We start from the raw sequence: 13,083 nt of genomic DNA, 5'->3' as shown, positions 1-13,083 counted from the left end.
TTTGTCGGGCTGATTACTGTGTGGGAGAGTGAGGTGGTGTTGTCTGGGGCTGATTACTGTGTGGAGAGTGAGGTGTGTGTGTCTGGGGCTGATCACTGTGTGGAGAGTGAGGTGGTGTGTGTCTGGGGCTGATCTGTGAGAGTGAGGTGGTGTGTGTCTGGGGCTGATTACTGTGTGGGAGAGTGATGGTGTGTGTCTGGGGCTGATCACTGTGTGGGAGAGTGAGGTGGTGTGTCTGGGGCTGATTACTGTGTGGGAGAGTGAGGTGGTGTGTCTGGGGCTGATTACTGTGTGGGAGAGTGAGGTGGTGTTGTCTGGGGGATGATCATGTGTGGGAGAGTGAGGTGGTGTTGTCTGGGGCTGATCACTGTGTGGGAGAGTGAGGTGGTGTGTGTCTGGGCTGATTACTGTGTGGGAGAGTGAGGTGTGTGTGTCTGGGGCTGATCACTGTGTGGGAGAGTGAGGGTGTGTGTCTGGGTGATTACTGTGTGGAGAGTGAGGTGGTGTGTGTCTGGGGCTGATCACTGTGTGGAGAGGAGGTGTGTGTGTCTGGGGCTGATTACTGTGTGGAGAGTGAGTGTGTGTGTCTGGGGCTGATCACTGTGTGGAGAGTGAGGTGGTGTGTGTCTGGGGCTGATCACTGTGTGGGAGAGTGAGGTGTGTGTGTCTGGGGCTGATCACTGTGTGGGGATGAGGTGGTGTGTGTCTGGGGCTGATCACTGTGTGGGAGATGAGGTGGTGTGTGTCTGGGGCTGATTACTGTGTGGAGAGTGAGGTGGTGTGTCTGGGGCTGATCACTGTGTGGAGAGTGAGGTGGTGTGGTCTGGGGCTGATCACTGTGTGAGAGTGAGGTGGTGTGTGTCTGGGGCTGATCACTGTGTGGATGAGGTGGTGTGTGTCTGGGGCTGATTACTGTGTGGGAGAGTGAGGTGGTGTGTGTCTGGGGCTGATACTGTGTGGGAGAGTGAGGTGGTGTGGTCTGGGGCTGATCACTGTGTGGGAGAGTGAGGTGGTGGTGTCTGGGGCTGATTACTGTGTGGGGAGTGAGTGGGTGTGTCTGGGGCTGATTACTGTGTGGAGAGTGAGGTGGTGTGTGTCTGGGGGCTGATCACTGTGTGGGAGAGTGAGGTGGTGTGTGTCTGGGGCTGATCACTGTGTGGAGAGTGAGGTGGTGTGTGTCTGGGGCTGATCACTGTGTGGGAGAGGAGGTGGTGTGTGTCTGGGGCTGATCACTGTGTGGAGAGTGAGTGTGTGTGTCTGGGGCTGATCACTGTGTGGAGAGTGAGGTGGTGTGTGTCTGGGGCTGATTACTGTGTGGGAGAGTGAGGTGGTGTGTCTGGGGCTGATTACTGTGTGGGAGTGTGGTGTGTGTCTGGGGCTGATCACTGTGTGGGAGAGGAGGTGTGTGTGTCTGGGGCTGATTACTGTGTGGGAGAGTGAGGTGTGTGTGTCTGGGGCTGATCACTGTGTGGAGAGTGGAGGTGGTGTGTGTCTGGGGCTGATTACTGTGTGGGAGAGTGAGGTGGTGTGTGTCTGGGGCTGATCACTGTGTGGGAGAGTGAGGTGGTGTGTGTCTGGGGCTGATTACTGTGGGGAGAGTGGGTTGTGTGTCTGGGGCTGATCGTGTGGGGAGAGTGAGGTGGTGTGTGTCTGGGGGCTGATTACTGTGTGGGGGAGAGTGAGGTGGTGTGTGTCTGGGGGCTGATCACTGGTGTGGGAGAGTGAGGTGGTGTGTGTCTGGGGCTGAGTACTGTGTGGGGAGAGTGAGGTGGTGGTGTGTCTGGGGCTGATCACTGTGTTGGAGAGTGAGGTGGTGTGTGTCTGGGGCTGATTAACTGTGTGGGAGAGTGAGGTGGTGTGTGTCTGGGGGCTGATCACTGTGTGGAGAGTGAGGTGGTGTGTGTCTGGGGGCTGATTACTGTGTGGGGAGAGTGAGGTGGTGTTGTGGCTGGGGCTGATTACTGTGTGGAGAGTGGGGTGGTGTGTGTCGGGGGGCTGATTACTGTGTGGGGAGAGTGAGGTGGTGTGTGTCTGGGGCTGATTACTGTGTGGGAGAGTGAGGTGGTGTGTGTCTGGGGGCTGATACTGTGTGGGGAGAGTGAGGTGGTGTGTGTCTGGGCTGGGCTTGATTACTGTGTGGTAGGAGAGTGAGGTGGTGTGTGTCTGGGGGCTGATTCACTGTGGTGGGAGAGTGAGGTGGTGTGTCTGGGGCTGATCACTGTGTGAGAGTGAGGTGGTGTGTGTCTGGGGCTGATTACTGTGTGGGGAGTGAGGTGGTGTGTGTCTGGGGCTGATCACTGTGTGGAGAGTGAGGTGGTTGTGTCTGGGCTGATCACTGTGTGGGAGAGTGAGGTGGTGTGTCTGGGGTGATTACTGTGTGGGAGAGTGAGGTGGTGTGTTCTGGGGCTGATCTGTGTGAGAGTGAGGTGGTGTGTGTCTGGGGCTGATTACTGTGTGGAGAGTGAGTGGTCTGTTGGGGCTGATCACTGTGTGGAGAGTGAGGTGGTGTGTCTGGGGCTGATCACTGTGTGGGAGAGTGAGGTGTGTGTGTCTGGGGCTGATTACTGTGTGGGAGAGTGAGGTGTGTGTGTCTGGGGCTGATCACTGTGTGGAGAGTGAGGTGGTGTGTCTGGGGCTGATCACTGTGGGAGAGTGAGGTGGTGTGTCTGGGGCTGATTACTGTGTGGGAGAGTGAGGTGTGTGTCTGGGGCTGATTACTGTGTGGGAGAGTGAGGTGGGTGTGTCTGGGGCTGATCACTGTGTGGAGAGTGAGGTGGTGTGTGTCTGGGGCTGTCACTGTGTGTGAGAGGAGGGTGTGTGTCTGGGGCTGATCACTGTGTGGGAGAGTGAGGTGGTGTGTGTCTGGGGCTGATTACTGTGTGGGAGAGTGAGGTGGTGTGTGTCTGGGGCTGATCACTGTGTGGGAGAGTGAGGTGGTGTGTGTCTGGGGCTGATTACTGTGTGGGAGAGTGAGGTGGTGTGTGTCTGGGGCTGATCACTGTGTGGAGAGTGAGTGGTGGTGTGTCTGGGGCTGATTACTGTGTGGGAGAGTGAGGTGGTGTGTGTCTGGGGCTGATTACTGTGTGGAGAGTGAGGTGGTGTGTGTCTGGGGCTGATCACTGTGTGGGGAGTGAGGTGGTGTGTGTCTGGGGCTGATCACTGTGTGGAGAGTGAGGTGGTGTGTGTCTGGGGCTGATTACTGTGTGGGAGAGTGAGGTGGTTGTGTCTGGGGCTGATCACTGTGTGGGAGAGTGGGGGGGTAGGTGTGTGTGTGTCTGGGCTGATCACTGTGTAGAGTGAGGTGGTGTGTGTCTGGGGGATGATTACTGTGTGGGAGAGTGAGGTGGTGTGTGTCTGGGGCTGATTACTGTGTGGGAGAGTGAGGTGGTGTGTGTCTGGGGCTGATCACTGTGTGGGAGAGTGAGGTGGTGTGTGTCTGGGGCTGATTACTGTGTGGGAGAGTGATGGTGTGTGTCTGGGGCTGATCACTGTGTGGGAGAGGGGTGGTGTGTGTCTGGGGCTGATTACTGTGTGGGAGAGTGAGGTGGTGTGTGTCTGGGGGATGATCACTGTGTGGGAGAGTGAGGTGTGTGTGTCTGGGGCTGATTACTGTGTGGAGAGTGAGTGTGTGTGTCTGGGGCTGATCTGTGTGGGAGAGTGAGGTGTGTGTCTGGGGCTGATTACTGTGTGAGAGTGAGGTGGTGTGTCTGGGGCTGATCACTGTGTGGAGAGTGAGGTGGTTGTGTCTGGGGCTGATTACTGTGTGGGAGGTGAGGTGGTGTGTCTGGGGCTGATCACTGTGTGGGAGAGTGAGGTGGTGTGTGTCTGGGGCTGATTACTGTGTGGGAGAGTGAGGTGGTGTGTCTGGGGCTGATCACTGTGTGGGAGTGAGGTGTGTGTGTCTGGGGCTGATTACTGTGTGGGAGAGTGAGGTGGTGTGTGTCTGGGGCTGATTACTGTGTGGGGATGAGGTGGTGTGTGTCTGGGGCTGATTACTGTGTGGGAGAGTGAGGTGTGTGTGTCTGGGGCTGATTACTGTGTGGGAGAGTGAGTGGTGTGTGTCTGGGGCTGATCACTGTGTGGGAGAGTGAGGTGTGTGTGTCTGGGCTGATCACTGTGTGGAGAGGAGGTGGGTGGTCTGGGGCTGATCACTGTGTGGGAGAGTGAGGTGGTGTGTCTGGGGCTGATCACTGTGTAGAGTGAGGTGGTGTGTGTCTGGGGCTGATCACTGTGGGGAGAGTGAGGTGTGTGTGTCTGGGGCTGATCACTGTGTGGGATGAGGTGGTGTGTCTGGGGCTGATCACTGTGTGGGAGAGTGAGGTGGTGTGTGTCTGGGGCTGATCACTGTGTGGAGAGTGAGGTGGTGTGTGTCTGGGGCTGATTACTGTGTGTGGAGAGTGAGGTGGTGTTTGTCTGGGGCTGATCACTGTGTGGGAGTGAGGTGGTGTGTGTCTGGGGCTGATCACTGTGTGGGAGAGTGAGGTGGTGTGTGTCTGGGGCTGATTACTGTGGGAGAGTGAGGTGGTGTGTGTCTGGGGCTGATCACTGTGTGGGAGAGTGAGGTGGTGTGTGTCTGGGGCTGATTACTGTGTGTAGAGTGAGGTGTGTGTGTCTGGGGCTGATTACTGTGTGGGAGAGTGAGTGGTGTGTGGGGCTGATTACTGTGTGGAGAGTGAGGTGGTGTGTGTCTGGGGCTGATCACTGTGTGGAGTGAGGTGGTGTGTGTCTGGGGCTGATTACTGTGTGGGAGAGTGAGGTGGTGTGTCTGGGGCTGATTACTGTGTGGAGAGTGAGGTGGTGTGTGTCTGGGGCTGATCACTGTGTGGGAGAGTGAGGTGGTGTGTGTCTGGGGCTGATTACTGTGTGGGAGAGTGAGGTGGTGTGTGTCTGGGGCTGATCACTGTGTGGGAGAGTGAGTGGTGTGTGTCTGGGGCTGATTACTGTGTAGAGGTGAGTGTGTGTCTGGGGCTGATCACTGTGTGGAGAGTGAGGTGGTGTGTGTCTGGGGCTGATTACTGTGTGGGGAGTGAGGTGTGTGTGTCTGGGGCTGATTACTGTGTGGGAGAGTGAGGTGGTGTGTGTCTGGGGCTGATTACTGTGTGGGGAGTGAGGTGGTGTTGTCTGGGGCTGATTACTGTGTGGGAGAGTGAGGTGTGTGTGTCTGGGGCTGATCACTGTGTGGGGAGAGTGAGGTGTGTGTCTGGGTGATCACTGTGTGGGAGAGGAGGTGGTGTGTGTCTGGGGCTGATCACTGTGTGGGAGAGTGAGGTGGTGTGTGTCTGGGGGTGATACTGTGTGAGATGATGGTGTGTGTCTGGGGCTGATCACTGTGTGGAGAGTGAGGTGGTGTGTGTCTGGGGCTGATCACTGTGTGGGAGAGTGAGGTGGTGTGTGTCTGGGGCTGATCACTGTGTGGGAGAGTGAGGTGGTGTGTGTCTGGGGGCTGATTACTGTGTGGGAGAGTGAGGTGGTGTTTCTGGGGCTGATCACTGTGTGGAGAGTGAGGTGGTGTGTGTCTGGGGCTGATCACTGTGTGGGAGTGAGGTGGTGTGTGTCTGGGGCTGATTACTGTGTGGGGAGAGTGAGGTGGTGTGTGTCTGGGGCTGATCACTGTGTGGGAGAGTGAGGTGGTGTGTGTCTGGGGCTGATTACTGTGTGGAGAGTGAGGTGGTGTGTGTCTGGGGGCTGATTACTGTGTGGAGAGTGAGTGTGTGTGTCTGGGGCTGATTACTGTTGTGGAGAGTGAGGTGGTGTGTGTCTGGGGCTGATTACTGTGTGGAGAGTGAGGTGTGTGTGTCTGGGGCTGATCTGTGTGGGGAGTGAGGTGGTGTGTGTCTGGGGGCTGATTACTGTGTGGAGAGTGAGGTGGTGTGTGTCTGGGGCTGATTACTGTGTGGAGAGTGAGGTGGTGTGTGTCTGGGGCTGATCACTGTGTGGGAGAGTGAGGTGTGTGTGTCTGGGGCTGATCACTGTGGTGGAGAGTGAGGTGGTGTGTGTCTGGGGCTGATTACTGTGTGGGAGAGTGAGGTGGTGTGTCTGGGGCTGATTACTGTGTGTGGAGAGTGAGGTGGTGTGTCTGGGGCTGATTTGTGTGGAGAGTGAGGTGGTGTTGTCTGGGGCTGATCACTGTGTGGGAGAGTGAGGTGGTGTGTCTGGGGCTGATTACTGTGTGGGAGAGTGAGGTGGTGTGTGTCTGGGGCTGACTGTGTGGAGTGAGTGGTGTGGTGTCTGGGGCTGATTACTGTGTGGGGAGAGTGAGGTGGTGTGTGTCTGGGGGCTGATTACGTGTGTGGAGAGTGAGGTGTGGTGTGTCTGGGGCTGATCACTGTGTGGAGAGTGAGGTGGTGCTGTAGGTCTGGGGGCTGATTACTGTGTGGGGAGAGTGAGGTGTGGTGTGTCTGGGGGCTGATTACTGTGTGGGGAGAGTGAGGTGGTGTGTGTCTGGGGCTGATTACTGTGTGGGAGAGTGAGGTGGTGTGTGTCTAGGGGATGATCACTGTGTGGGGAGAGTGAGGTGGTGTGTGTCTGGGGGCTGATTACTGTGTGGGGAGAGTGAGGTGGTGTGTGTCTGGGGCTGATTACTGTGTGGGAGAGTGAGGTGGTGTGTGTCTGGGGCTGATCACTGTGTGGAGAGTGAGGTGGTGTGTGTCTGGGGGCTGATTACTGTGTGGGGAGAGTGAGGTGGTGTGTGTCTGGGGGCTGATTACTGAGTGGGAGAGTGAGTTGGTGTGTGTCTGGGGGCTGATTACTGTGTGTGGAGAGTGAGGTGGTGTGTATCTGGGGCTGATTACTGTGTGTAGAGAGTGAGGTGGTGTGTGTCTGGGGCTGATTACTGTGTGGAGAGCAAGGTGGTGTGTGTCTGGGGGCTGATCACTGTGTGGGAGGAGTGAGGTGGTGTGTGTCTGGGGCTGATCACTGTGTGTGGAGAGTGAGGTGGTGTGTGTCTGGGGCTGATTACTGTGTGGGAGAGTGAGGTGGTGTGTGTCTGGGGCTGATTACTGTGTGGAGAGTGAGGTGGTGTGTGTCTGGGGCTGATCACTGTGGGGAGAGTGAGGTGGTGTGTGTCTGGGGCTGATTACTGTGTGGGAGAGTGAGGTGGTGTGTGTCTGGGGCTGATCACTGTGTGTGGAGAGTGAGGTGGTGTGTGTCTGGGGCTGATTACTGTGTAGGGAGAGTGAGGTGGTGTGTGTCTGGGGCTGATCACTGTGTGGAGAGTGAGGTGGTGTGTGTCTGGGGGCTGATTACTGTGTGGGGAGAGTGAGGTGGTGTGTGTCTGGGGCTGATTACTGGGGGGTTACTGGGGGCGGTTACTGTTGTGTGGAGAGTGAGGGTGGTGTGTGGTCTGCGGGCTGATTCACTGTTGTGGAGAGTGAGGTGGTGTGTGTCTGGGGCTTGATTACTGTGTGGGGAGAGTGAGGTGGTGTGTGTCTGAGGGCTGATCACTGTGTGGTGAGAGTGGAGGGTGGTGTTGTGTCTGGGGGCTGATCACTGTCTGTGGAGAGCTGAGGTGTGTTGTGTCTGGGGCTGAATAACTGTTTGGGGAGAGTGAGGTGTGTGTGTTGTCTGGGGGCTGATCACTGTGTGGGAGAGTGAGGTGGTGTGTGTCTGGGGGCTGATTACTGTGTTTGGGAGAGTGAGGTGGTGGTTATGTCTGGGCTGATCACTGTGTGTGGGAGATGAGGTGGTGTGTGTCTGGGGCTGATCACTGTGTGGGGAGAGTGAGGTGGTGTGTGTCTGGGGGCTGATACTGTGTGGGAGAGTGAGGTGTGTGTGTCTGGGGGCTGATTACTGTGTGGGAGAGTGAGTGGTGTGTGTCTGGGTGCCTGATTACTGTGTGTGGGAGAGTGAGGTGGTGTGTGGTCTGGGTGCTGATTCACTGACTGTGGGGGAGAGCGGAGGTGGTTGTGTGGTCTGTGGGGCTGATTACTCTGTGTGGGAAAGAGTGAGGTGGGGTGTGTCTGTGGGTCTGAATTACTGTGGGGAGAAGTGCAAGTTGGTGTGTGTCTGGGGGGGCTGATTCACTGGTGGGAGGAGTGACGGTGGTGTTGTGTCTGGGGGGGCTGATCACTGTGGTGGGAGGAGTGGGAGGTGGTGTGTGGCTGGGGGCTGAATTCAGCTGTGTGTGGATAGTGAGGTGGTTGTGTGTCTGGGGGCTGATTACTGTGTGTGGGAGAGTGGAGGTGGTGTTGGTCTGGGGCTTGATTACTGTGGTTGAGAGGTGAGGTGGTTGTGTGTCTGGGGGATGATTACAACTGTGTGGGAGAGTCGAGGTGGTGTGTGTCTGGGGGCTGATTAACTGTGTAGGGGAGAGTGAGGTGGGGTGTGTCTGGGGGCTGATTACGGGTGGTAGAGTGATGTGGTGTGTGTCCTGGGGGCTGATTACACGGTGTGGGGAGAGTGAGGTGGTGGTGGTGTCTGGGGGCTGATTACTGTGTGTGGAGAGTGAGTGGTGTGTGTCTGGGGGCTGATTACTGTGTGGGGAGAGTGAGGTGGTGTGTTGTCTGGGGGCTGATTACTGTGTGGGGAGAGTGAGGTGGTGTGTGTCTGGGGGCTGATACTGTGTGGGGAGAGTGAGGTGGTGTGTGTCTGGGGGCTGATTACTGTTTGTGGAGAGTTGAGGTGGTGTGTGTCTGGGGCTGATCCACTGATGTGGAGAGTGGGTTGGTGTGTGTCTGGGGCTGATTACTGTGTGGGGAGAGTGAGGTGGTGTGTGTCTGGGGGCTGATTACTGTGTGGGGAGAGGTGAGGTGGTGTGTGTCTGGGGCTGATTACTGTGTGGAGAGTGAGGTGGTGTGTGTCTGGGGGCGATTACTGTTGGGGAGAGTGAGGTGGTGTGTGTCTGGGGGCTGATTCCTGTGTGGGGAGGTGAGCGTGGTGTGTGTCTGGGGCTGAATTACGTGTGGGAGAGTGAGGTGGCTTGTGTGTCTGGGGGCTGACTACTGGTGTGGAGAGTGAGGTGTGTGTTGTCTGGGGGCTGTATCACTGTGTGTGGAGAGTGAGTTGGTGGGTGTGTCTGGGGGCTGATTACTGTGTGGGAGAGTGAGGTGGTGTGTGTCTGGGGGCTGATCACTGTGTGGGGAGAGTGAGGTGGTGTGTGTCTGGGGCTGATCACTGTGTGGGAGAGTGAGGTGGTGTGTGTCTGGGGGCTGATTACTGTGTGGGGAGAGTGAGGTGGTGTGTGTCTGGGGCTGATCACTGTGTGGGAGGGGAGGGTGGTGTGTGTCGGGGGCTGATCACTGTGTGGGAGAGTGAGGTGGTGTGTGTCTGGGGGCTGATTACTGTGTGGGAGAGTGAGGTGGTGTTTGTCTGGGGCTGATCACTGTGTGTGGGAGAGTGAGGTGGTGTGTGTCTGGGGGCTGATTACTGTGTGGAGAGTGAGGTGGTGTGTGTGTGGGGGCTGATTACTGAGTGGGAGAGTGAGTTGGTGTGTGTCTGGGGGCTGATTACTGTGTGTGGAGAGTGAGGTGGTGTGTGTCTGGGGCTGATTACTGTGTGGAGAGCGAGGTGGTGTGTGTCTGGGGGCTGATTACTGTGTGGGGAGAGTGAGGTGGTGTGTGTCTGGGGGCTGATTACTGTGTGTGGAGAGTGAGGTGGTGTGTGTCTGGGGTTGATTACTGTGTGGAGAGCAAGGTGGTGTGTGTCTGGGGGCTGATCACTGTGTGTGGAGAGTGAGGTGGTGTGTGTCTGGGGCTGATTACTGTGTGGAGAGCAAGGTGGTGTGTGTCTGGGGGCTGATTACTGTGTGTGGAGAGTGAGGTGGTGTGTGTCTGGGGCTGATAACTGTGTGTGGAGAGTGAGGTGGTGTGTGTCTGGGGGCTGATTACTGTGTGGGGAGAGTGAGGTGGTGTGTGTCTGGGGGCTGATTACTGTGTGTGGAGAGTGAGGTGGTGTGTGTCTGGGGCTGATTACTGTGTGGGAGAGCGAGGTGGTGTGTGTCTGGGGGCTGATTACTGTGTGGGGAGAGTGAGGTGGTGTGTGTCTGGGGGCTGATTACTGTGTGTGGAGAGTGAGGTGGTGTGTGTCTGGGGCTGATCACTGTGTGTGGAGAGTGAGGTGGTGTGTGTCTGGGGCTGATTACTGTGTGGGAGAGTGAGGTGGAGTGTCTGGGGGCTGATTACTGTGTGGGAGAGTGAGGTGGTGTGTGTCTGGGGCTGATCACTGTGTGGGGAGAGTGAGGTGGTGTGTGTCTGGGGCTGATTACTGTGTGGGGAGAGTGAGGTGGTGTGTGTCTGATTGCTGATGACTGTGTGAGGATAGTGAGGTTGTGTGTTAGTCGAGTATGTAATGCTACCCATTTTTTATATTCCTTTAATCAGTCTACACATAACGTACAGCACGCACACATGCCCCTTGCCTGCAGGGCTCTGGTGGAATATTAAAATTAATATTGTGGCCTCGAATTTTCCATTTAATCCCCGTTACAAAGACGGCCGGTGCCTTTACTGCGCAGTGATCAGGTTATGGTAGCAACAGCTCTTCAAAGTGCCTTGTGCAGACCGCATCCACAGCAAATCTTCAGGCTTGGTCAGAGCTGGAGATAAACCAGGACCATCATGTCTTGCTGTCGAGAAAGACCTTGTTTGGCCAGGGCATGGCTGAAGCAATCCGAGGAGATGAAGCCCTTTGAAACGTCCTGTCCACGGTTGATGCAAACTAATGATGTGTACAAGTGTATGTTTGTGTCTATATGTGTGTGTACCTGTGGGTTTGTGCACATGTGTTGATTTTGTTTTTGTGTATCTGTGTGTGCTTGTGAGTTTGCGGGGCTGTACATGTATATGCCTTTATCTTCGTCTGTGCAAGTGTGTCAACATCATCATTGGGGAGGCAAAGGTGACCGGGGGTGGCGCTGGAAACTCACTCTCTCGTGTACCTTGCCAGCCTTAATAAGTGCTCGCTAACAGCACTTGCTCTCCAACAGTCTGTTAAAGGCTAAATGTGTGATCTTTGTCTTTTTGTTTTCTGTAGCCGGAGGAGGAGGTGCCAGCCCTTGGTGGCCATAAATTTCGTGTGCGGACCCTCCGGAGGCCCAAGCCCTGTGGGGTGTGCCGGCAGCTTGTGTCCCAGCATGCCACCTCCTGCCGCAGTGAGTACACATCGGCCCCCTGCACTCATACCCATGCACATCCTCTCCCACCGATTGCACATGTACACACACACACATGCAGCACCATACACATACACGTGCACAACTCATTCCGCACACGCACAATACCCGTGAACAACCTAACCCGCCAATTCCACAAGTGTACAAGTACGCAACTCAATCACCCTCTTACACACATTTACCCACCCGTGTCCATTCACCCACCTACCCCCTAACCCACCCACTCAAGCACTCGCCTAACTGCCCACCCACCCTTTTCTCTCTCACCAGCCGCATGCACTCGCACTTAGATTCCCGCCCACCTGCAGATGTGGCTTCAATTATTGGGCGAGAGCCCCGCAGCGCTGGGCTGCTGGCCATGCCACGTGGGTCAGGCTTGTGGGTCGCTCTGAGGATTTTGCGGTTTTGCTCTGTCTCCGCTGCTGCCACTATTGCAGTTTGTGTGGTTCCGGAGCCAAGTGCATAAGCCTGTGTGCACAGCAGTGACGCCCTCGCAGATATTGATTCATTACAATTATTAGCGTTTTTTACAGCTTTAATATAGCACAAATTCTACCGGGCATAACAAACTTTAAGGCGTACACGTGGAGTTTAAGTGTGTACGTTATGTATGTATATTGAACTTCTTTCACACCGTATGTAGCCAACCATGCAGAGCTGAAGAGTGGTTGAAGATTGATGCAGTCCATTGCAAAGATGAGTGCCCAATGAAATAAATACCACACCGGTGCGTGCTAAGGATATAGAGATTGATATCGCAAATAGTCCAATCTATAAAACCTTCAGGAGCAGCTGAACTACCAACACAGGTCATAACATGCATCACTACTTCGTAGCGCCGTATTTGTTATTGAATGACGAATGGTTTTCTTCGCAGGCAACTTGCAGAAATTGCACGGCTGATGAATCACCGCACTGCAGGCCTTGGCACATCAATGCAAATCACAGGGCCGCGATAAGCATTTAACGCACAGCAGACGTGTGTGATTTATGCAACGCGGCTACAAATGCATGGCAGAGTTTTGATTTTAGATTGAATGAATGCATCTCACCGGCTGGTTGTCATTTAAATTTTTCATTGTCTTTATTACACAGGTTAGGCATTGTATCCTTTCTAAATTGAAAACTCATTTCTTTAGAACTGCTTTTTGTGTGTTCACTATGTTGTCCTGCTCCCCATACCTCTGATGAACACGGTTGCATATGTACGGTGTGAAAGTAGTTCAACATACATACATTGTAAATAATCAAAGAAGCACTCTCATTGTTACACATAGATAACGTTTCATCATGGTGGATTAGGAGTGATACACCTGCAAATAGAAAGTAAGGGTTATTGTTTCACAACCTCAACATTAAATGAATTAGCATCGGCATATGGGGTTTCTGGACCGGTGTTTTCCATTAGTCTTCTTTGTAGACGGTGTATATCTATGGTTTCACTATCCACAATCGACTATCATAGTACATCTATACACATTTTGTAAAGATATTGTTGTACTCCACTGAGCAGGTCCCCAAGGTGTTTGTGGATTATTCTCACCGAGAACATTGGGCAACACAGTAGTAGCATGCGTCTAACAGGCCCAACTCTGCTGTTGTAAGACATTTGTTTTTAAGGCCCTTCTTCTTTCGTATGGCTGATGTAGATGCAGAGCAACAACGACAATTTCATATTCAGGTGGTCAAGCCCAAATAACGGAGTGTATTACTGTGATGTCTCCTTTGTATTTGTGTATTGGGCATTGGGTCATTATATGTTGTACAGTCTGGTCTGGAGAACCACCACAGTCGCACACTGGAGAGTTTTTAATTTTCCATTTGTGCATCAGGTGTCTGCATCATCTGCCATGGTGTGTGCACTGGATGCGGATTAGGGTTTGTGTGTGCATGTGGCCATTGGGCAGTTGGACTGAAAAGTGTATTATTTTAGCTTATTTTTAAAGAGTAGAACAGGCCCTGTGTTTGTTATTTTT

The 13,083-nt window shown here is 54.5% G+C and overlaps 1 protein-coding gene across 7 annotated transcripts in view; it reads left to right on the top strand.

The window, feature by feature from the left end:
- Positions 1-13,083, top strand: part of LOC133344716 (tensin-3-like) — a 110,266-nt gene that overhangs the window by 51,162 nt on the left and 46,021 nt on the right. For all 7 annotated transcript variants that reach the window (XM_061554809.1, XM_061554808.1, XM_061554805.1 and 4 more), the window contains one exon: positions 10,969-11,086. In XM_061554809.1, the coding sequence (XP_061410793.1) occupies positions 10,969-11,086 (118 nt within the window). The remainder of the gene's footprint in view (positions 1-10,968; positions 11,087-13,083) is intronic.

Source organism: Lethenteron reissneri, chromosome 20 (genome assembly GCF_015708825.2).
Source record: "Lethenteron reissneri isolate LAM-NWPU_2019-01 chromosome 20, ASM1570882v1, whole genome shotgun sequence".
Lineage (NCBI taxonomy): Eukaryota > Metazoa > Chordata > Hyperoartia > Petromyzontiformes > Petromyzontidae > Lethenteron > Lethenteron reissneri.
The sequence above is the reverse complement of the archived record's forward strand: the minus strand, read 5'-3'. Positions and strand labels throughout refer to the sequence as shown.